Source organism: Euprymna scolopes, chromosome 22 (assembly GCF_053919585.1).
Source record: "Euprymna scolopes isolate OS-2025 chromosome 22, ASM5391958v1, whole genome shotgun sequence".
NCBI classification, from domain to species: Eukaryota; Metazoa; Mollusca; class Cephalopoda; order Sepiida; family Sepiolidae; genus Euprymna; species Euprymna scolopes.
The window spans coordinates 81,043,336-81,069,000 of NC_136503.1; the positions used below are offsets into that span (position 1 = coordinate 81,043,336).

Below are 25,665 nucleotides of genomic sequence, written 5' to 3' on the forward strand. Positions count from 1 at the left end.
TGAAAAGATGTACTTTAAGACCGAGATTATATCAGTCAAAACATGAAAATAACAACGGTGAGAATAGTAGTTTGAATAATAATTCATAATTTCATCTAAATAATTCCAAGACATATAACGCCATATATTAGCAGATCAAGAGTGTGATGAATTTTAGAAGTTTAAGAATTGAACTAACCAAGTTTGGGTTTGATTTCCCTTTCCAAATCATTTACAGCTTTGTAAGCATCTTCAATGTTATCAAAGAGTTTTAATTTTGGGCGGACAGCTTCAATTGTATCTCTTACTAAGTTGTCAACATCGACCGGGAATGGACGGTCATCAGACCAAAGAGGCAACTTTCTCTTGAACCAATAATACCGCTGCAGAAAGGATATACAAAAAGGAAAAACATGACAAATGAAAGCAAAAATAAACGATTTATATTCTAACAACTATTTTCTGATATATTAACAACAAATATATATATATATATATATAAGTTAATGGAGTTTGCTTGAAGCATTATTTAGTGTGTATATAAAGGTCATTTATAGAAGGCAATAGAATGCAGAAGTGCAATGGATAGACACAAACTGAAGCAGATAAAGACATAAATGGTGGAATGAGTTATGCAAATCCATGTTTTATTAATACAATATTTATATGTACTTTTATTTTAAATATTTTATATTTTCATTGTGTTCTAACTTGTGTCAGGATGGTTTGATGGAAGTTGTGTAGTGTATATTTGAACTTTGTGTTCAACTTTAATTCAAACATGCATAGGGAGACTGTTATTGTCGCCCCCACCCTGAACGAACAAGAGCAAAGACAGTTTAGATAAAATTCAACAAAATAGAAAAGATGAAATGGAAAAAAAATTATATATTAATGCAATATACAATAAACTGATACAGCAAATTTTTCATATTACGTCTTTGTTATTCAAAGATTTTTTGGAAATGAAGTTGTTGGTATAAATTTTTGGGTTCTTGTCTAGAATTCCTTCTATATTAAAAACAAAAAAAGAAAAATCTGTATGATGTAGCCACCATAATGAAACAAAAATATATTCCAAAAATCAAGTTGATCAAGTAGTTTTATTTTTATAAAGGAAATCATTTTTAAGCGATTAATGGGAATTCATAGACATTACAACATAAATCTTGCAAGTTTGAATTATGTTGAGTTACCTTGTTTTTTTTTTTTGTTTTGCTTGGATTTTTTTCAAAATGGCAGACAAAATGGCCATTCTGATTACTCATAAAATTTGATTTATTTAAAAATAAAATTACTTTAGCAAATTACATGATTTTTAAATATGATATTTTCGTTTTTCTTACAGATTTTACATCATACAGATTTTCGTTGTTTTTTTTAATACAAGGGAAATTCTGGCCAATAACCAAAATCTTTAACAAATGTCATTTTGTGATAATTGTTTCAGTCTAATAAAATGTTTACTGATAAAAATAATTTTTGTTCCTTTTTTTTTAAAGACTAATGAACAAGTGAAATCTGACAGTTCAGAATAAAATACAACTATTTAATATACTTAATGTATCAGGCAAAAGTATTTGTGTATACAAAAAGTTACAGAATGTTATTAAGTAGAATTTTAGTTTTAAATAAAATTCATTTCTTACAAATATTTCTGAATATGTTGAATGATGCATTTTTAAGTCAGCATATTATTTCCTTTCTTCTAATATGTAGACACCATGCCATGTTGTAGGTTAGAGTTTGTTGACTGAATAGAAAACTAATTTTATTTTCTGTTAAAATTCTACTCAATATTTTACTTTAATTTTTGGTGTACACAAATACTTTTACCAAGTACGCAAGTATATCAAATAGTTTTTGTTATTTTGAACCAACATATTTCACATACTTGTCTGATATTTCACTTATGAATTAATCTAAAGAACCAATATTTTTTGTTTTTAATACAATAAAAAGTAAAAACAATCAGGTGATGACAAAATGGAAGATTTGAGACACCCAATGGAGAAAGGTAGTTCAATTCATATAAACTAAGCTTTATCAGGAGTTATTAATTTAAAGCGATTCAGAGAGATAAGAGAGAATATATATATATGTGTAGATATAATAGTAGGAAGAATAATAGTATATATATGATAAAAAAAACAAACAAGTAATTCAGTAACTGACCAACTATCAAAAGATTCGAGGGGCAATTAGTACTTTTTGCATATGATGGTGAGTTTGAGATCAATCATAGCAGAAATCACAATAGGATATACGACTTGAAAAATTCATAAAGGACGTTATATGAGAGAAGAGAACAGGGAGGGTTGTATCTAAGTCTTACCTGGAAGTAAATAAGGAAATAATCCAATTTTTTTTTGCTGGACCCTTTATCAAAGTACTGCCCACATGTGTCTAATAGGACACATACGAGACGAATGCGAAACAGGTGCTCAGGGTGATCCAACGGAGATGATACATTTTCTATAAAGAAAACAAAATGTTGAGATGTTACAATTTCAATAACACAGACATCTTGGAGAAGCCAAATATCAATTCCATGAAAAAGAAATACATTTTTAAAATCACCAAAACATTAAATAGTATCAAGCAAGTGACTATTATAATACTATTAAATAGTATCAAGCAGGTGACTATTATAATACTATTAAATAGTATCAAGCAGGTGACTATTATAATACTATTAAATAGTATCAAGCAGGTGACTATTATAATATTATTCTTGAATATTTTTGCATTTAACGGCTGACTGAAATAAAATATATTAGATAAAATTAAGTCAAAATAGAGAAATTACATTTTAGCACCAAAATAAATTTTAAAAATACCGTGGCGGACTTTTACGTGTTGACATATTCATTAAACAGATTTAGATTGTACACTTTGTTGGTTGGGAGTTGAATTTTTGTAAAACAGCTTTACGTTGGCGAATTGTTTTTTGGCATTCGTTGTTAAACCAGGGACTTTGTTGCCTGTTAGTTCTGCTACTTTTAGGTATACACTCATGTACAATGGCTAGTAATGTTTTAGAAAAGCATTTTATAGATTTATTTAGATTTTCCTTTGAGAGTTTTTGTTGGTATTTTTTTTTCCTTCCAATTTGCTTCTTTTTTTTTTTTTTCTGTTGAGGGAGATGTTTTTTTTTTTTTATTTCTTTCAGATTTGTTAAAACCACTGGGAAATAGTCGCTATGCCATGAATCTTCTAAAACCTTCCAGAAGATAGTAGGGTCACACAATTATAGATCTAGTACTGAGTAGGTACCTGAAGTAGGATGACTAATAACCAGAATAGGAAATAATTTTTTCAAATGTCCTGTAAATGATTGGAGATTTATTGAAACACAAACATAAAAAAAAAATGCTTGTAATCGTGAGTGAAAGACAGAAGGCAAATAGATGACCAAAATCACAAGTGAAGAGAAAAGTTTCAGTCTACAAAATATGATTCTGAAATAACATAAGAAAATAAAATGTTACCTTCAAGTGATATGCCAAATGTGATGAAAGAATAAAGGACTTTGAATATGACAGAAGATTCAACCATACGATAGTTGTATAATTCGCCTAAGTATTTAATGGCACTAACTCTGCGCTGGTTATACTTGGGATGGTTTATCTGAAATAATATCAAGAATATTTACAATTAGAAAAAAATGGCACAGTAGCAACAACTGAAAATGATGTTAGAGAATTTACTTGATATAATTAACTTAACAAGGCTATCTGGTGTTGCTCGGGGCAAAAGTATAACATATTTCTATTTAAACTTCTATTTCTCTTCCTCTATTTTTCTCTCTTTCCTCCTCTCATTTTTCTCCTTCCTCTCCCTAAATCCCTATTTTCACTTCAGCTCAGCCCTTTCTAGCTGGATATAGACACAAAGAAGGTTCTTTTATATCAGATTCCTTGTGGAATTAGTTGGCATTTTCTATCCAAATCAGTATATAATAACATTTAAAAACCATCTGCCCCTGACGAAATCCGGCCCAGTTGACTCTCAGAAAATGTATACTTTTTTAAATTTTAGATATTCATCCAAAGCAACACCAGCTAAGATATCAACTACTTTGTGGTGGTTCATTCTGTAGTTTTTGATTTTAAGCTTGACATACAAACATACACAAAGACAACTTTCTTTTATATAATAGATAAGAAAAAAATATATTTGTTTATTTGTAAGTACTGACCTCCATTCCAATTCTGATATCCTCCAGGATGCCATCTACCACTTGAATGGCTACAAGTTCCTGGAAAAAATTTTTTAAACAGTTTTTAATGAATTAAAACAATATAAGAAATAAATCTGAAATTAAGGAAAAATAGTGTTTATCCAAAATTCCTCCTATATTAAATTTTTTTTTTTAAATACCATATTCCAAAAATCTTTTATTTAAATATAAAAAAAAAAAAAAAAAAAAAAAAAAAAAAAAAAAAATCAAATTTTATGATCGACCGAGGAGCGACTAAAAACATGGGGAAAAATTCCAAATAATTCTTAACTTGCAAAATTTCAGAAAGTGTTTAACATGTGGAGTGGGGAGGGAAAAATTTGCTTAAAGATTATTTTCTTTATAAAAATAAAACTATTTGATCAATTTACGTGATTTTTGGAATACAACATTTTCTTTCCATCATGGGCACGTACATCATACAGAATTTTCTTCATTTTTTAATATTTTTGAAATTCTGGACAACCACTAGAGAAAGTATTCTAAAAAACAAATTTTCTGTCCTTCAAGAAAGATTTTCCAGCGGCAAGAAAATGAACAAGAAATTCAGAAATTTGAAATTATTAACATTTATTGCAGTAGTAAAGAAGAAACAAAATCCAATCTGTTATTCAATAGCTTTTTAATGAATGCATTATTTTTAAAAGTTCATTTCACTACATCAAGTTGTGAACTAGTTGTTTTTCATTCAGTGTATTAGCTATGAAGTCGATTATGTGGTCTCAGTCAGCAGTTCCAAACACAAAACTAAAGTTAATGTTTTCTTTTGAAAAGAAAAAATTGTACTTGTTTTTTTTTTTATTTTTCTACCAAACGATAAACTTGTGATCAGAAAAGGATCTCTTTCAAGTGAACACAAAATTAAATCCTGTCAAGTTAAGCTCAAAGGTTGATCTGTGTTTTCATTAGTGATGGAATGATTCCAATACTTTTCCTAATTCCAATACAATAATTCAGATTACTATAACAAAAGTGCCCGAAAGAAAACAACCACAAGTAAAAGTAATAATACTAAGAATTCTGAACCAGAACAAACTTTTTGCAATTTTTTTCTTAAAAGAATTGTGAGATTAAAATGTAGATATACCAAAGTTTGGTCAAAAAAAAAAAAAAAAAAAAAAAATTACGTCAGTTTTTAAAACAAAATCTAAATAGTGGATATGTTCATTTTTTTTTTTTTCTTTTACATCTCACCAATAGAATGTTATGTGTTTATAAAAATGTTATAAAAGTTTTTCTGACTAATCTGACAACGGAGAATTTAACCCAAAATAATTCTATCCCAAAGAATTTGATCCTCCTAATATATTTTTCCCTTAACCCAGAGTGTTTTTCTTGAGGAGCCAGATATTTTTGTGTGGACTTTTAGGACATTGGTATTTGACACAAATACATTTATTAATGTAATGTGATTAACAATTTATTCACATTTTCTTTGACTGCTTCATTAATAGTAATACTAATAATAGTGAGGGGCGAGTGAGGGGGTATAGTTCAATTGTTTTACGGCATATCAATACTTTTCAGGATATTTAATGCTAAGTAATTTTGGAAACAGGTTTTATGCTTTATAATATTTATTGATGTTTAGTTTGGTTGTTAGAGAAAATTGTTTTTGTTTTTAACTTTGTAAAACATGACTGAGTTTTGCAAAGGGAAAGAAAAAAAAAACATCGATGTTGGAGGGGGGTGGATTATCAAGTGTTCATTTGGTATGGGTCATATAAGGTGGGCTTGACAGGCCAATTGATTGATTAGATTGGATCTCTGACTGTCTCTCTAACCCAAGAGAGCCTCAAAGTGCTTCAATGCACATGATCATTTATGTACGGAGATTATGGAATAACCAGCCATCAGGATCCTGTCACTTATGGCAAACAGGTGGCCGAATAGAGTGCTTCTACCCACTGAAAAAGCACTGCAGTATGTATATGCCGAATATATATCAACAAAGCTTACAGGATTGAACTCAATATAAATTAAATCAATCATGCATCTCCTTAAAATTATAGAGTAACCCCATACTCTAATAACTTGGCTACTGACTGCAAATAATACTTTAAATTATTTTTCCACCACTGTTAGGCCTATTACTTTGATATTACAGTTTCCATTTCAAACAATCCAATCTGAAATTAAAGAAATAGTACAAACTATGCTTTAGCCTGTTAAAAATGTGAAAAAATTATAGACCATTGATTTAGAATAAATGCTTTATGCCAAAATGATTGAATATGATTTGTGTTCAATTTTTGCATTAACTATTAATCTTTATGCATCAAACAGATACCATAATACTTTGCTGCATCTTATCATTAAGTTCTATGCAAATTTGCAGCCAGATCAGTCCAGAGTTTTCAAGAAAAAGTGGAATGGACAAACAGACAGACTAAGAAAAATATAATATAGATTAAATAGAACTCTTACGTGATAAGGAGCCAATCCAGCCAGAAGATTTGCTGCACAATGGATGGAATTGTAACGGATATTCCATACAGCCGTCAGACATTTGGTAGCATAGAAAGCAACCTAAAAACAAAATAAAGAAACTTGGATGAAATTAAATCACGTGCAACAAAATCTCATAACTAAAAATAAATTACATAAACACAGACACACAATTTAAATAAAACTTTGCAAATCAGATTAACATTTGTTCTCCATTTAAATAAAGCTCAATTTGCAAATATTTCTTTCTGAAATAGAACAGCTTTGAATATGATGAAGCAGGAGCGGAGGATACTAAAAAAATAATGAAATCTAACAAGTATGATTTCAATAATCTAATAGATTTATATATGAATTTAATTTTGCTTTTACAACTATTTTCGGATTACTTAATGCCAAATCCAGTAATTTTTATAGAAGCCTTTATGCTTCAATATGTGATATATTCCAATATTTATTATATGGAAAAATGCGCGCATGAAAAGTAATATTCTTAAGATCTTATTAAACCTGGAAAAGTAAAGGACAAGAAATTCAACCTGGAAAAGTAAAGAACAAGATATTCTAGTAAAGTAAAAAATAAGAATTTTTTAGACTTAAAATATTGCAGCTAAAAATAAAATTTGAATATTGATAAATATTTTATTTATTATTTGCATATGTTGTTGTTTATTGTTGAATTAGAAAGGGTGTCAGTCGCTGGATTGAACTTATTTCCCCTTATTATTTGCATATATTTATGTAGTGAAAATTGTTTTAATAAAATTAATTCATTAGTTAGTTAGTTAGTAGATGGAATTAATAATTTTATAATTTACATAAAAATTAATAATTTTATTATATCATAATTAGAATCATTTAATTCATTTTTTAGCTGCAATATTTTAAGTCTAAAAAATTCTTATTTTTTACTTTACTAGAATATCTTGTTCTTTACTTTTCCAGGTTGAATTTCTTGTCCTTTACTTTTCCAGGTTTAATAAGTTCTTAAGAATATTACTTTTCATGCGCGCATTTTTCCATATAATCCATGATTTTTCCAGGCATTGCTATTGTATTAATATATAAATTTATAATATTTATTAATGATTGTCAAAAAGAATTAGCTCTCAAACACACATTTATGAAATATTTATCATTCAATCACAGTAGTTCCGAGCCAGGGTCTCTACCGAGACTGTGGTTCATAAATTCGTGATCTGTATAGAGCGTAAACTATTAAAAAAGTAGATGGCACTCGGTGTCTTTTTATATATGTCTATTTTTTTTTTTTTTTTTTTTTTACACAGTGATCACCACTTATCAAGGCCCGGAAGCCACTCAGGGATAAGGGTTATTGCAAGTACATTACGTTAGTGAGGAGATTTGCTGAAATGTTTACTTAAGGGGGCGGTTCATTAGGAATTTGTTAACATTGGACTTGAAGACATCCAAGTTGTAGTCCGGAGGGAAGCAGGCAGACGGAACAGAGTTCCACAGGCGTGCAGTTCTAAGAAAGAAGCTTTGTTCATGGAATCTGCGTTTTGATTTAGGCACAGATATAGAGTGGGGGAAATTTTTTACAGTGAATTCAGCTAGACGGGTGTTTTTCGCGAAAGATTGGCGAGGGGGGACCAGAGATTGGAGTTCAGACGAGCATCTGCCATGGAAATAACGATAAAACAAGGACAGGCTCGCAACGTCTCTTCTGTGGGAGAGAGGTTGCAGGGTAGAGAAAAGGGCATCCCCCACTAAGCCACGAAGTCTATTTTGTACTCTGTCAAGGCAGGATAGGCTGTATTTAGCAGCTCCTGCCCAGATATGGCAACAGTATTCCATCCTTGGACGTACTTGGCTTTTATATAGATAGAGAGCTTTTATATAGATGTTGGAGCTTTTGACAACATACCCTTCAGTAGTATGTTCAAGTCGCTACGAGAACTCAATGTGCCACCAGTACTCATCCGATGGATTGAGTATATGGTGAGGCACAGAACAGTTCAAGTAGAACTACTGAGAGCAACTGTTAAAAGGGAAGTAGTTAAATGAACCCCCAAAGTGGGATTTTATCACCTTTACTATGGAACTGTATGCTGAATCCTCTTTTAAAGTTCGGTTTTTTAAATATAAAAAAACGATACACGGGATTGAACCTAAAATCTTTCCACCAACCCCCCGGTACTCTAACTGTTACGCTAACATGTCATATTGGCAAAATCGCAGTAAAAAAATATTTATATACAAAAAAAGTTATGCAAAATAAAAAAAAAAGCGTTAGTCACTTATGTACTTACTCTCCTGTTTGTGAACCCACATATTTTGTTGTAACTTTTTTTCTACTGAACCAATTTTCGAAAAAAATTTTTCAAAATGTAGCTAATGAGGTGCTCTATCCAACTATATAACCTGTTTGAAATTTGGTTGCAAACGGAATTAGTGGTGGGGGTTTGAATGTGTCTTGATTCATTCAATTTCGGACTTAAGCATATATTCAACCACTACCGTGGTTGAATGATTCATGATGTTTAGTTTGGTTGTTTTATAGAATATCAGCACTTTTTGACTTATTTAATACCAAATCCAATAATTTTCATAAACATTTTTATGCTTGAAGTTCTTTATATCTTCAAATATGTGTTTGGCTTGATTGTTTTGTAGAAGAAAATTGTTTTGGTTTTAGATTTTGTGGAACGATTGAATTTTGCAAAGAGAAAGGAAAAAAAAAACAATGCGATATGCATTTTAAGTCAAGAAGCCAGTATCTTCAGACAGTACCACTGATTAAGTATAAAATTAGCCACACATGTATATATAAAAAAAAAAAAAAAAAATCAAACTTACCTCTGGATCATCCCAACTGAGTTTCCTCATTTGTCTGAGAACCTAAAAGTTGAAACATAAGAATTAGTTAAATTTAAAATAAGAAATCTTAATAGATATTTGAAATTATTAAATGTGAATCTTTTTTTTTTTTTTTTTACAAATAGTTAAAATAAAGACCTTTATCATTTAAAAATATAAAATTTTATGTTTGTTGTTAAGACGACAGACCTACGATCAAGGGGAGCTAACTCCTTTTCTGTCTCAAGTGGTATTACCTCCTATTTTTTACCGCTCTGACATGGAGATTCGAGAACAGAACAAAACAGACACTGGCAGGCACCAACAAAAGGATGACATTGAATGCGGATAAATGAAGATGGAAATATGCTACTTCTGTGATAGCCGTAATACACAAACTCGAGTGATACAGGACTAAGACTGATTGGTGTGATTTGTATCATTCTATTTGTTGCCTTCTTGTAAATGAAATGTCTACATTAACTGTGAGTATCCTCATTTCTTCCCCTACTTTCTATCATTCATGTGCTACACACATACACATCTTCAAGCATAATCTTCTGCAAGACATTAATAGTTATGATATGCCAACATCCTAATTCATAACAGTTGTATCATTCATTGTGAAAGTTTTTAAGATTTTGTTAAGGAAAGAGAACCAAATCCTACCCTAGCAAACATCCTTTGCTGCTAATTCTTCAGACGCAGACAGAAAAACCAAATAATCACTTAATAGTCTCACTAGAGCTCCTTTAGTCAAGGTGCAGCCTTAATACCATGCTAGACTCCACACCAATCCACCTTAGGTAGTAGCTCTACCAGAAAATTCCTGATGGCATATCTTTAACATTATTATGTTGGCACCATGGTGAGGAGGGGTTGGACTTTAGGACATCAACAATCGAAGGTGAACAAGTAACTGGTCTTTAAGTATTGAATCAAGATTGGCTAGCCATATTGTGTGGCCAACATCAGGATAGGTAAAAGTAAGCTGTAATGATTAGAGACGTATTTGTTTCGGAGGAATCCAATCAGGCTGATAGCCAATATAGAAATCAACTTTTTCCTAACTAAAAAAAACATTTGTGCCAATTAGCAGTTAACAGAATTCTTTTTTTTTTTAATGTGTAAATGAATCACCACTTAGCAAGGCCCAACAACAATTCAAGGATAAGGGTTAATGAAATGGATGATGAGACATGACCGTAAAGATTAGTACTGTTAGTTGAAATGAGGCAGAATTTAACTATTTAAGAAGACAGCTCAAAAAGAATTTGTTAACATTGGACTTGAAAATGATTATGAAACTGGGAAACAGACCTGTGGTATTGTGTTCTGCAGACAGGCAGTTAGTGGAAGTATTTAGTTTTAGATATGGAGTGGAAAGAAAAGTGCTTAGATTAAGCTTATTTCTACAAAAAAACTTCACCAATAATTACTATGACAAATAACACCTTACCTAAGAGCTCATCTTTCAAACTCCTCGGCTTAACATTCACAAGCAACATTAAACAATTACATTGAGGACATTGCCAACACTGCTGCAAAGAAAGTGGGCTCCCTCCATAATGCTAGAAAATTACTCATACCAGAGAGTATACTATATCAATGCGATCATTTACCCATGCATGAAGTATTTTTGCCACATCTGGGCTGGTGCATCAACCATTAGTCACTTTCATGGTCAAAAAAAAGTCTCAAAATGTAATAGGTCCTGCACTATTGATCAAACTTCAACTTCTGTCCCCTTGTCACAATATTGCATTCCTGTGCCTGTTTTACAAGTATTTTAATGAATGTGCTTTGATGAACATATAGCACTTATACCCTTTGACGCATAACCCAACTAATCCGACAAACAGCAAAATCCAACTCCTTCACTGTTGAGGTCCACAGATGCCAGAAAGCCTTCTCTTCCCTCAGACTGCTAGAATTTGGAATTCCCTCCCTGTTTTCTGTTTTCCTAACTGTACTAACCTGCAGAAGTTTAAAATGTAATTTGAACAGACATCTCACTGTTCAACTCCTCAGTTCCCTGTTAGACACTATCCAAAATATTAGCTTGTTATGTCTAAGTGTCAATATGCCTCCGCCTTTGGAGTGAAAAAAAAAAAAAATTAGTGATTTTATAGATTTTAGAGTTTGTGAATGTTTTACAGAGTTGGTACAGATTTTCAATGTCAATTTACAAGGACTTTTCAAAGTTTTTCAAAGTCTTCGCCAAATAAAATTTGGGGTTAGTTTTACAATCCATAGTGATAAAAAATAAATCAAATATACAACAAAGAAATGTTACCATAACCATTAAAAGTTACTTTGCAACCTAGATGCACTATTTTTTGGTGTAGTTTTAAATACTTTCTATTTCATTTCAATAACTTTACAGCTTTTCAATTTCCAACCAAGATGGGTGCCATCTTATCCATTTTTCAGCCCAGCTGGTTCTGTTTTGAATTATGAGAAAAAAAAGGAGGGGGAGGGGCTGCCATCAGAGAATCCCGCCCACTCAGAGTTTTTTTTTTTTTTTAAAGAGATGACGGGGGGGGGGGGTCATTTTTACTTATAGAGGCTGCCACTATCCCTACTCCCCCTTGTGCCTCCAACAAATTAAATTAGAAATTAGCAAAAAAAGGAGATTTCTATTTAATGAAGTAGTTTTGAAAGTCAGTTATTTACATGAAGATGCAACAAAACTGGTCAACTATTTACTGCTTTAGTGCCAGCCATGTGCGATTTCAAGGCACTTTCACCCATTTTAAAATACGGCACTATGCCGGTCGGCAATCATATTTACATTCCCTGATCCACTTATATTTAGTCATCCAACACGATTAAATCTTATTTATTTTCCCCCATGTGTTCGTTTTACTTTAAAATTTGGAATTTCCGGTATTGTGGATACAAGAGTTACATTCCTTAATCATGAAACTACCCAATGTAATATGGAAAAACATCAGGCAGTTTTGTGATAAAGGGGCATAGCTCTTGTATCCACAATAATACAATGCAATTTCAGAACAATGCATTTCTATTTTATTTTCAATATTTAAAAAATATTTTAATGGTATTTTTATTAATACTTATTTTAATATTTCAACACAAATTTTACTGGATATAAACTGCGATTTTCAAGGACACACAATGCGCTTTTCAAGGCCTTTTTAATACATTTTAGACATTTTCCATGTTTTCAAGAATTTTTCAAGGTAACAACAATACGGCCTTTTGAAGACAAGTCAAAATTCAAGGACTTTTCAAGCCTGTGCAAACCCTGTTTTATAGAGGGAACCATAGTTTGTAGTTAAGCCAATTGTTTGTTACAATTACACGTTTAACTTGTAAATTTGATAAGCAACAAGTTGACGTCTCTTTAAAAGCTTTTGATAATAAATATCTCTATATTAAAAAACAAAAATAAACAAAACGAAAATTTTTATGATGTGTCCATAAGAAAATGAAAATATCATATTCTAAAAATTATGTAAATTCAAGTAATTTTATTTTTTAATAAGAAAATCTAATTTTATGAGTAACCAAAAAGTAACTGTTTTACCTGTTTAAAGAAAAATATCACAAATACAGAATGATATTTAACAATTTAAATGTCCACAATTTAGATTATAATAGTGCCTAGAAATTCCCATTAAATCATACATATTTTTCTTTTCTTTTTTTTATTTTTAATAAAGGGAGAATTCCATACTAGACTCACTATGGCTAAATTATATCCTTTTCAAAATTATTATTTGTAAAAGAGAAAAGAACCTACTTTTTCTGTGGTTACTTTCGAGAGATCTTTGTATAAGAGCTTGCGTATATACTCGTGTATTGGCAGACGTATCTTCTTCACCATCTGTGGAACTTCTGGAGGGTTACTGTAGTAATAAGCATTCTCGATCATGGTTGTATAACGACTGTCCAAGTGAAGAGCAGCCTTTTTACGCATCATCACATCCTACAATAACAAAAAAAAGGTTCATTTGTTTTTGTGTTTTGAACAAAGAAACAAGAATAAAAAGCAAAAAGTATCCAACGTAAATGACACAAGTGCACTCGATCAACATGCTAAAAATGGGGTAATCTACTTATAACAAAAACGTTACTTTCTGCTTGTATATGTGAATTTTGAAATTTTTCCAGGAAGATAATTACAAAAAACTTACAGTATCAAATGGTGCTTATGTTATAGAGAACAGTTACTACACTTTGACCCAAGTGAAAAGGCCAAGGAGCCATAAAATTTTTGCGACTCTACATTTTTAAATGAATGAAAAAAATAAAAATTATAAATATATATAGTGCATCAACATACAGTTTTTTAAATAAGTTTTACTTTTAATTTATTAATACCAATAATATTGTGGGGCCTGTATTCAAGCATGATATTTATAAAAAGAGAATGTTTTATTTTTTTTTTATTCATGTCAATGATATTATGAGGTCTGTTTAAGTCCAAAGAGTCTAGTCTGTTATATAAAGGGCAGTTGTATGTTTATCCTCATGTAAAAGTCACAGACTACACAAACCATACTTAAAGGTGTTATGTTATTTTTTCAAAATTGTTTTGGAAAGAATACAGACATTTCTTTTTGTAATATTCATAATAAATACTTTTGGCAGTCAATAGGAACATTATTAGTTGAGAGAAGGAAGGAGTCAACATTAACAGCAATTTCTCATCCCACCTCCACCTACTCTTCAGTTACTTTCGGTATAAAATAAATGTTATTTTTTACCATAGAAAGAGGAGTGGGCGATGATAGAAAGAGGTGGAGAACCAGACAAGCATGCGAGAGAAAGAGTAGAAGACAGGCTTGAGAATGAGAGAGAGAGAGAGGTAGAGAGAGAGAAAGGTAGAGAGAGAGAGAGAGGTAGAGAGAGAGAGGTAGAGAGAGAGAGGTAGGTAGAAAGAGTGATTTAAAGATATTAAACACACTTTTCAATTCTTCTATTGTATTGCCCATGTGCCCAGGCAACATCAGGTAGCCATCTTAGTTACAGTAAAAAGGATAATTAATTGAAACCTATTATATGAAGAATACTACTTCTAAGATTAAGTATTGTTATTTGTTTAGAAAAACATTCAGGTTGATATACTCTCCAGCCTTCCTCAGGTGCCTTTTATCATATTGGATATCCAACATAAGATTTCTTCTGGTTTTAAAACAGTTAAACATTTGAGAATAATAACTTACTAAATAAACTTTCGTCCTATGATGTGAATCCATTTGTCTGTAGAGATATCGACCACAGGTTTCAAGGAGGGCACACGCCATTTCTATATTGTGGTGAGTAAAGTCAGACAGCAACAGCTAAAATGAAAAAAACACACAAATTACCACGCAATTGAAATATTGGTGATACTGCATGGTTACAAATCTAATTTCTGGTTTTGAAACTTGTCAGAAGTAAACGGTTTCTGAATCTGAAGATGCCAGTGAAAATATTCCTTTACTTAATCTATTACAATCATCTACTAAATTCCTATATATTACATAGTTTAATTAAAAATGTACATTTTCTTTTCATTACACTTTAATTTATGATATGTGAAAAATTAATATATTTTTTAATTATGTTAAGTAAACATTCACTCATTTTCTTTTCCAATTATTTATTTTAATTTAGTAAATTAAAAGATTTTTTTACTTTCAGTATTAATTATCTCTAAATATTTTCTGGAAATAAACATTTATTTTAAAAAAAAAAAGTTCTGTAAATAAACATATTTCAATGAAACTTATCCATTTTCAGATATTCTTATGTTTTGACCTACATTTTCATCGGGGTCTTTAGATTAAGTAACACCGTTTACTTTCAACAAGTTTCAAAACCAAAAGTTGCTTGAATGAGTAAATATGCAGGATTACCAAAATATTAGTTAACAAAATTTTACATAAAATTCATCAAATACTAAAATTTTACAATTTAATGATTCATGCTAAAAAAAAACAAAAAACTCTCAAATTCTAACTGCAGACAGAAAGAATTTCATATTTCTAAAAGATCAAATTCTTTACATCAAAACAATGAGTTTTTATCTAGGATTCCCCCTATATTACAAAACAGAAAAGAAAAAAAATCTTTATGATGTACGTACCTATGAAAAAAAAAAAAATTGCATGTTCCAAAAGTTACGTAAATTAATCACGTAGTTTTATTTTTACAAAGAAAATTATTTTTTAAGAGATTAATAGGATTTTGTAGGCATTATAACATAAATCTCACAAGTTTTAATTATGTTGAGTTATCTCCCTTTGTTTTTTTAGATTGTTTTCATAATGGCAAACAAGACAGCTGCGGTTTGGTTATTCATAAAATTTGATTGTCTTATTTAAAAAGAAAATTACTTGATCAATCTATGTTATTTGGGAAATATGATATTTCTGTTTTGTCACATATGTACATTATGCAGGTTTTTTTTTTTTTAAAGATGAATTCTGGATAAGAACTAAAATTTCATATTTCTAAAAATATCAAATTCTTTACATTCTAAAACAATGCTGTAGAAAAATCTTGTCATCAAATTTCCAACAATGGAAACAACAAAATAATTCATTAATTTTAATACAATCCGAATATCAAATATTAAAATTTCTTTTTAAAGAAAATAACATTGAAAAAAATGTTACAAGACCTTTCTGACTAATATTTTTCGTAAACAAAGCAAATATGAGAATACAGTTCACTTAAAAAAGCAGCGTGGGAACAATTCTATTAAAATCTATAAAAAAAAATAAAAAACATGAATGTTTTTAATTTGAAATTGAGAAGCAAACTAAAAATTTTAAAACAAACCTTTAAACAGTATAAAGTTTCTGTTTTAGGAAACATCTTGAATTTTACTAATTCACCTGAAAATCAAACAAAAAAATGAAGAATTACATGAATGAAGAATTGAGCAGACAATTCAATGTTGAAAAATTTTTAATCTCATCCGAAGAATTCAAGTGAAATTTTCCTTACCAATAAATCGCACAGTTTTCAATTTGGATTCAATGTTTATTTGATCCTTTTTGCGTACCTGAAGAAATTAAAGAAAAAAAAAGACCATTTCATCTTTAAAAATTATAACTTGTAAAAGCAGTCATTGTCTTTGTGTAATTGAAATAATATATTAAAATTAAATCCATTATGAATCTTAAAAACTTATCCATATTTACAAATTGTGTAAACTAAAAATACTGCAATACATTACAAGGCAATTCTGTTTAAGCAATCTAGGTGATGGCATGGCCACAGAGATATAGAAGGCCTGTTAACTATAAAATGCCTGCAGGCAATGTAGGTAAGATTTGTCGAACTGTTATTGCCGATACTATATGATAGCATTTTTAAAAAGAGCATAAAAACATTAAAGAAAAGAACCAAATTCAATTAATAATGAAACTTTATTCAATATAAAATATAAATATTATCTTATGTAAAATCACATAATTTTAAAGCAATATGCAATCTAATACTGATAAAAATTGAATTATGAATTTAGGGAACAAACAATTCTTGGCTTTTGGGACAAGATCAGTATGTAGTATCTGTTCTGATGCTACAATTCACTTTTTCTGTCCTCGGCCGGTGGAGGAGGAATCCTTCATGATGGAGACAATTTTAATTTTTGTTCCTATCCAGAGTGTCCATTATTGGGGAGCTACATTTTCCCCACAAGATTATATGTTGAAATATTTAAATAACTATTACTTTTAATACAGAAATTATATCTAAAGTTTTGGTTTTCTATTCTTCTATGTTCATTTTTTCCCATGTTTTTCATCAAAATGTGTAGCGTATTTTCATCAGTTACATGGTTAGAAATCCTATACTCCGTTAGTCTTCATTTTCATATCAGTGCAGAATACATGAATATGGAAATGAAGTTCATATAACTACTAAAAGACACTCATACCATAATGAAAACATTGGGTAATAACTAAGAAAACATCGATATTAAAAATTTTTTTTTTTTTTTTTTTTTTACATGGAGGTCCCACTTATCAAGGCCTCAGAGCCAATCGGGGATAAGGGTTATTGTTGTGTGTACAATAATCAATGGGATAGTATTGTAGTAATAGTTAGTATTGGAGATTTGATAAAGCATCATTACTTAAGGGGGTGGTTCATCAGGAATTTGTTTATGTTGGACTTGAAGACATCCAAGTTGTAGTCAGGTGAGAAACAGGCAAACGAAAGAGAGTTCCACAGGCGTGCACTTCTAAGAAAGAAGCTTTGTTCATGAAATCTACATTTTGATTTAGGCACAGATAAAGAGTGGGGAAAATTACTGACAGTGGTTTCAGCTAGACGCGTGTTTTTCGTGAAAGATTGGCATGGGGGGACCAGAAATTGAAGCTCAGACGAGCACTTGCCATGAAAAAAATGATAAAACAAAGACAGGCTCGCAAAGTCTCTTCTGTGGGAGAGAGGCTGCAGGGAAGAGAAAAGGGCATCACCCACCAAGCCACAAAGTCTATTTTGTACTCTGTCAAGGCAGGATAGGCCGTTTTTAGCAGCTCCTGCCCAGATGTGGCAGCAATATGGACGTACTTGGTTTTTATATAGATAGAGAATGGCATCATTAGTGAGATATCTTCTGGAGCGATAGAAGGATCCCACCATTTTCCCAGCGACCTTGACCACAGACGATGTATGTGTTCCATTTCAGATTAGGAGTAAAGGTCAAAACCAGAAGCTTATCAAAACATGGGACCTCCTCTAGACGAGAGCCATCCATTTCAATTGATGCCAGATGGGGATCAGAGCGTTTATGATGATAAGAGCTTGGTCTTAGATGCATTAAAGGTATCATTATACTGCAATCATTTTAAAAAAGGATAGAAACCTTAGAAAACAACCTTCAGTCTATAGTATAATGGGACCATAAGTGGATGATAAAATTTAATGCTAGTAAGACTAAGCATCTTTCCTTTAACTACAAAAAACCTTCTCAATTTGCCCATGCATTGTTGCTACATCTGGACTAGTGCAACTACCACTAATCTCTTCTTATACAGGATCAAAAAAAAAAAAAAAAAAATTTCGAATCTAATAAGTCCAGCACTATCAGCCAAGTTCCGTGCCTGTTTTATAAGTACTTTAATGGAATGTGCTCTGATTAACTCTAGTTTAATAATAGCCCCTTATATCCAAGTGGTAATATATTTTGTTTGGGGTAATAATAATAATAAAAAAAAAAAAAGCTGCACATTTTACCATCTATAGAAATGTTAAGTACATACCCCTACTAAGCTCACAAACAGTAAAATCCCATCCCTTCACCATTAACATCCCTAGATACTGGAAAGCCTCCTACTCTAATAGTTTCTTTCCTTGGATTGCTAAATGTTGGAATTCCCTCTCCGTTTCCTACTTCCCTGACAGTATTAACCTGTAAAGGTCATGTAAACAGATATCTAGCTGCTCAACATGATCACAAATAATAGCTCCTTATATCCAAGTGGTAATATGCCTGGTTTAGGTTAAAAAAAAAAAAAAAAAATCTGTACATTTTACCATCCATAGAAATGTTAAAAAAAGAAGTGTCAAATTGCACAACTTCAATACATTCATTATTGATGGGTTAAAAAAGGTGTTAGAATAGAAAAAAAAAAAAAAGAAAAAAAAAGAAATAAAAAAGATGATATAAAAGTACGTACATGCCAGCGGAAATCTCCTTTCAGCAAATGTACAAGATCATTAGCAACATCTGGCATACAAGGGTAGAGAGTAGCCACTAACCGGGAATAAAATGGCAGGAGATCATATCTAAAAAAATAATGAAAAAAAAAAAAAAAAAAATTAACATTAAATCCATTGTTTACATAAAAAAATCATTCAAGATGTTAATTCAAAACTAACAAGATTAAAATTTAAAAAATGTAGATATTTAAAACAAAGTTGACAAAGTGTTATATCTGATGATAATGACTATTGATTTTTAATAATCCAAAAAAATATGCAGTTTCATACATTTATTAAAACAACTTACAAGTAGAAAAATGATTTAAAAGCTGCTGAATGTGCAAGGATTTTTCAATGTCTTTTCCATGGATTTTTGTTTACATACAAATTGCCATGGGCTATCTTCTCTCTAAAGGCAAATAACTCTGCTGTTTGATAGCGTTTTCGATACATAATTCTACGTTTCATATTATTTTAGGTTCAAGGTTTAATAATTGTAACCCAAACCCTTGCCACACATTGCTCATGGGAAATATTTAACTATTTAAATAATATACAAAAATTTTGATAGCAAATTCCATTAAAAACAAAAATTGAAACTAATTCAAGAATTGACTTCATATACTGGAAAATAGTTAAAATAAATGAACAAAATTTCCCTTCAAAACTCACCTGGTTCTATGGACTGTAAACAAGGCCCGCACTAATTTCTTACGATTTGTTTTGGTGTTGAAATTCATGCAGAATTCAACAGCATTCTGGAAAAATAAAAAAGAAAAAAGAAAAAGAAAAAAGAAAAGTAAAATGAATTTATCTTTTTGTAAATATATTTTGGATTAAATCAATTTTAATCAGTATCTCAAATAGTTACATTACCACTAATAATATTTTCAAGTATAAAAGTATAATTTGGATTACTCGGACTACTATTGACTATGATCAAATTTAATAAAAATCTGAAATATTTGAATTTTTAAATAGGAATTGTACCCAAATGATCTTTTTAAAATACTCAAAAGAAATTGAAATTTGGGGAACATTAAACAATTCATGTTTATAAGTACCTTTGTTAAAATTTTACAAAAATCGGAGGTATCTGAATTTTCGTAAAGGGTTTCCACTCCCTTCTTTGCATCCTTTGTATAAAACTAAATTAAATTAGACACAACCCACATTATCCACCCTTATGCCTACCAGCTTTGTTCCAAAATCCATAATGATCATTAGTTAAGTCATAAATCCTGTAAATATAAATGTATAAACAATATTTATATAAGTTTAATTTTTTGTCTAGAGATAATAGTAGTCACATCCTGAGTGTGATAAAATTCTGGCCAATAGTTTTGGAGCCTGTGTTTGTTTTTAGTATTAGTAATTATAGTAACATTATAAAATCCATAATGACACACTTAGAATTTTAGGAATACCAAATTTCATACAATTCTGGACACGGAAGGGGTGTAATCTACATGTAAGCAACGTACAGAAACAAAAAATGCTTATGCATCATCTAGATAATTTAGTTTTAAATTGACTTACCTTATCAATAAGTTCTCTATTGACACAATTTGGTAAGGACTGCAGAAAGGAATCAAATTGAGCTTTCATCAAATGTCCAGTATCGCCTTCCTCTTCTGTAAAAGAGAAAGAGTTGTATATTTAAGATAGAAACGAAAATACATTTTCAGTGGTTTATCTCTCAAGGTTATTTAATGCTAATTGTAAGCAATTATTAATTGAACAGAAGTTGAGGGGAGGGGTGGGGTTCATACCTTTCCTTAATGGTATTAGTGTATAAATGAGCACAATATATCTGACAGTATTTGAAGTCAGCAAAGTTGATTTCATAGTCTATTATCATATCCATTAGACAAATCATGCACCACGTTTTGTTTATTGATTGACATGCACTAAAGGAATAATTAAGACCTTATAAAAAAAATGTTATAAAATATTATTCAAAAAGAACTCCTCTTAAATATACAAGTTGAACTTATAAAAAAGTGTACCATTTCTTCATGTCATTAGACATGAATGACAATGCAAACTTGGGTTTATACTCAAGTTATTTGCATGAAACAGTGACAAAAAAAAAAAAAAACATTAAAAATATTTTTTTAACACTTTGCATTTATAACACCTGACTTCATTTCAATAGTGGATGTGATCAAATTACTATTTGAAAATATCACCACAGATAGCTTTGATGGGATAACCTCGCTGAAAGAATGGATGAGGATTCTTGGGTTAGTAGATGGAGAACAGTTGCGGTAACAGAATCAGTTTTTACAGGCAAAAGCCAAGGAAAATATGAGAAATAAACAAAAACCTAGCCAGAGTTAAGTTAGTTTGAAAGTCAATTTCTAAAAGTTGTCCAACATATGCCAGCAAGTAAAACGGATATCAACATAATGCTGAGGAAATTAGAATGAGCAGCAGCAGCCTCTTTTAAAAGGGAAAAATGGTAATGCCATCGATTAACGTTTTTAAAGAGAATGTTAATTCAATAACATCAGAAGTAGAAGACGATTGGGCTTGGATAAAAGAGGCAAAGTCATCTTTCTGTAGCAGCACATTTTTAAATCGTAAATTGGTCACATCCACAATTTGTCACTAGAAACCCAAAAAGAAGAAAAAAAAAAAGATTGATAAATATCCGTCTCTTGTGAAAAGACTTGACTTTAGTGGTAGTGTGGTATTTTGGGGTTGTTGAACTCCCGCATTCAATTGCTTTCCTTTGTAAAATTATTGAAACGATTTGCCTTGCAAATCGAATGACTTCTTGAATGATGGAGTGTGTGGAAATACTTTTTCTAGGATTGTTGACTGTTAGGTTTTTATGTCAACCAGTGTAAAGTCATTTTTATGCCAAAACCTCATACATCATACAATTTCTATAAGTAGCAATACGAGACACCATAATGTTCAGCGCTGGACAAGGCACACACTGCTACTTAATTTGACACTCCTAGTCGTTAAAATCAGCCTATCCTGCCTTGACAGAGTACAAAATAGACTTTGTGGCTTAGTGGGGGATGCCCTTTTCTCTTCCCTGCAACCTCTCTCCCACAGAAGAGATGTTGCCAGCCTATCTTTGTTTTATCGTTATTTTCATGGTAAGTGCTCATCTGAGCTCTAATCTCTGCCCCCCCCCCCGCCAATCTTTCACGATAAACACCCGTCTAGCTGAAAACACTCAATAATTTTCCCCACTCTTTATCTGTGCCTAAATCAAAACGTAGATTCCATGAACGAAGCTTCTTTCTTAGAACTGCACGCCTGTGGAACTCTCTACCATTTGCCTGTTACCCACCTGACTTCAACTTGGATGTCTTCAAGTCCAACATAAACAAATTCCTGATGAACCACCCCTTTAAGTAATGACACTTCATCAAATCTCCAATACTAATAAATACTACAACACTATCCCATTGATTACTGTACATGCAATAACCCTTATCCCCGAGTGGCTCCTGGGCCTTGATAAGTGGTGACCTCCATGTAAAAAAAAAAAAAAAAAAAAGTAATAAGTACATTTCTCCTACCTCCATCAAAATAAAACTTATATAACTGAATTCACAATAAAATTTACTTTAAAATATCTTAATATTTTTGTTGTGATTTGTATCTTCAAAGAAATCGCTATTTGAATCCGACTATTAATGACAAAACATGCCAGCATAGCATGTCCGCCGGCAGTAGATCACTTTTTGCAAATAAGCGATTGGGGGTGTGTTTACATAAATACTCAAAGCGGAAGTTGTACCCGTCAAAGACATTTCTAGCTGTTTTAGCTAATCAAGGAAAAGAATTATCTTTGTTATGGAATTTGAACACAACACAAACATCTTTCCAGTCAAAAGTTAGAATAACTCAAAGTTGATGTTTTGCAGTACAAAGATAATTAAAGAATTTGCAGCTAATTCTACCCTATGCGACAATGGCCATCAACTACCTGTATTCCCCCTATAATAGACAACACGCTATGCAACATACAAATATCTGTGCGTGAGGTCGCTAAGCTAATCAAGAACCTTGATTCCAGTAAAGCAACTGGCCCTGATGACATTCCAGTTATAGTGCTGAAAAAGCTCCAACCAGAACTTGCTCCCATACTTACAAAACTGTTTAAGCGTTGCCTTAAGGAAAAGTGTTTTCCAACACCCTAGAAAACCTCACCAGTATGCCTTGTATTTAAGAATTCAGGTGAAAAGTCATCTCCCTCTCAGTACAGACCAATAAGTCTCCTGTGTGTCATGAGTAAGTTGTTGGAATCCATATTAAATTAAAAGTAGTCAACCACCTCAACAGAAACAACCTTCTTAGTGACATGCAATATGGTTTCCGCTCTGCAAGATCTACAGCAAATGTGCTAATGGTTATATCACATAGGATTAGTGAATCTCTTGACAAAGATTTCCTTTCCAGGGCAATTGCTCTTGACATATCGCATGGCATAAGGGCCCACTTCACAAGATTTCCAGCTACGGTATTACTGGAAATGTTTTCTCAATCATTAAATCACTTCTCTCTGATAGGTTCATAAGAGTAGTGGTTGATGAGCAGAAATCAGAGGCCTACAGTATTAATACTGGAATCCTCCAGGGGTCCATCCTGGGCCCAACTCTCTTCCTGATCTACATCAATGATCTCCCAAAATACATACTTAAATCATTCCTTGACATCAATGCTGATGACACGACCATCTATGGCAACACATCAAAGGCCGTAAATGACAAAATTCTCTCTAATTCTCTCTCCTCTGATCTTGAGTGCATGGTACAATAGGGGAAGAGGTGGCTGGTGACTTTTAATGCATCCAAAACCAAGCTTCTATCTTTACATCATCAACGCTCTGATCCCCATAGCTATGGTTTTTGTAATCAAACAGACTCTTATTAAATCAACATCAAATTTTATTTACATTACAGTGATAGTATGAAGAGAGAGTCCAGGTAGGTGTAAGGTGTATGGTTGTCAGTGCAGCGACCGCAGAAGTGTCACTTTGGCTTTCTCTCTCACTCTCTATTGATTGACTGTTTATGACTTAACATCACCCACATTCATTGATCAGAATCTGATTGTTTGCTTATATTGACATTCAATTTGTAATTTTGATTGTGTTATTGCTCTGCACTTTTAACAATTCCAATCCAGTTAAAATATGTTCTCTCCTTGTTTCATGATCTTTATTCTTTGAATGGAATGTCGTGTTGATGTCATTACATTGAGTTTTGCCCAAATCTGTAATCATATGCATGCAATACATTCGATTTTTCTCGGCATTGTCCATCCCTTATAGAACACTCTTAGAATTAGAGTTTTACAACTAGATGTGATTTTAGAGAGACATGATGACCTAACGAAATTCAAGTATGTCAAACTTTAAAGATTACTCTATGGCTAAATAATTGGAATATGTATGACATTAAGGTGCTTATTAAATTTCACCATGATATTAAATCTGCTTGGAAAAAGAAAAACAAAATGGCACAAAAATTTTATTACATACTTGTGTTAGATTTAAAAAAGACAGTACAAAAAAAATATCAAGCAAATTCATCAATTACTTTTTTGTAAACAAGAAAAAACACATTCTTGTCCACCATTTTCTGCTTCCATTAAAATCAACAGCCAGCAAACAATTCAGAATTTAAATATCACACAGTCATTATTATAATACTGGCTAGAAATCATTTACCAATCAAATTTTATTTTATAAACACAAAAATACTGGAGAAATTGGCATAAATTTTGGTGTGCAGCCATTTTCTTTTTAACCTAACAGATATGTACATTGTAAATTTTTTGTGCAATTTTAATTTTTTTTACATTGGAGTAAACTTGGCCAAGTGCCAACACTGAAAACGGAAGAGAGTTGGGTGGGAAAGAAAGAAAACTCAATGCATCTCAAAGAGTATTCACCTATTTCTGGAGGGATGATCTCTAACTCTTCTTCAATCTCTTCTTCTTTCGGTCGTTCCTTATGCTCCTCTTTCAATACAGGTTCAACAGGCATTTCTTTCTGTTCAAATTCAATTTCTGTTTCTATGTCTTCAATTTTTAAACTTTCAATATCTAGAAAATAGCAAAAAAAGCAAATTAATCTACAGTTTGATTTTAAATGCAAAACAAAATATGAAAATATTTCAACATTGCAACAAACACAATTCTGTCAAAATAAATATCCACTTTTAACAAATAATAAATGCAAATATGCTGCTCTGAGTTTATTTAAACATTTTATCTAAACTCAGAAAATTATATGATTTAAATAAAATTTTCAGCATTTACTAATTAATGAATGAATTTTGAATTAAACACTTTTATTAGAAAACTTTGGGGGAGGGGGCGTGATTAAACATTAACTCAGTTTTCTTTAAAATCAAAACTATAAATAATATATATTACAAGTGAAAGAAAATTTCTTAGGTCAAAGTTGAAGCTAGAGATTGTAAAACTTCCGGAGTTTAAGTAATCATTATATAGTCCTACTGTTA

General features: G+C 31.2%; 1 protein-coding gene across 4 annotated transcripts in view; it reads right to left on the reverse strand.

The window, feature by feature from the left end:
- Positions 1 to 25,665, reverse strand: part of LOC145243500 (regulator of nonsense transcripts 2-like) — a 124,010-nt gene that overhangs the window by 33,201 nt on the left and 65,144 nt on the right. For all 4 annotated transcript variants that reach the window (XM_080106458.1, XM_080106457.1, XM_080106456.1 and 1 more), the window contains exons 17-30: positions 25,091 to 25,243; positions 20,705 to 20,799; positions 19,838 to 19,923; positions 19,141 to 19,249; positions 16,457 to 16,514; positions 16,289 to 16,344; positions 14,686 to 14,802; positions 13,260 to 13,445; positions 9,491 to 9,532; positions 6,650 to 6,751; positions 4,181 to 4,240; positions 3,471 to 3,609; positions 2,315 to 2,454; positions 179 to 362 (exon numbers count right to left, since the gene is read on the reverse strand). In XM_080106458.1, coding sequence (XP_079962584.1) covers positions 179 to 362; positions 2,315 to 2,454; positions 3,471 to 3,609; positions 4,181 to 4,240; positions 6,650 to 6,751; positions 9,491 to 9,532; positions 13,260 to 13,445; positions 14,686 to 14,802; positions 16,289 to 16,344; positions 16,457 to 16,514; positions 19,141 to 19,249; positions 19,838 to 19,923; positions 20,705 to 20,799; positions 25,091 to 25,243 — 1,527 coding nt within the window. The remainder of the gene's footprint in view (positions 1 to 178; positions 363 to 2,314; positions 2,455 to 3,470; positions 3,610 to 4,180; positions 4,241 to 6,649; positions 6,752 to 9,490; positions 9,533 to 13,259; positions 13,446 to 14,685; positions 14,803 to 16,288; positions 16,345 to 16,456; positions 16,515 to 19,140; positions 19,250 to 19,837; positions 19,924 to 20,704; positions 20,800 to 25,090; positions 25,244 to 25,665) is intronic.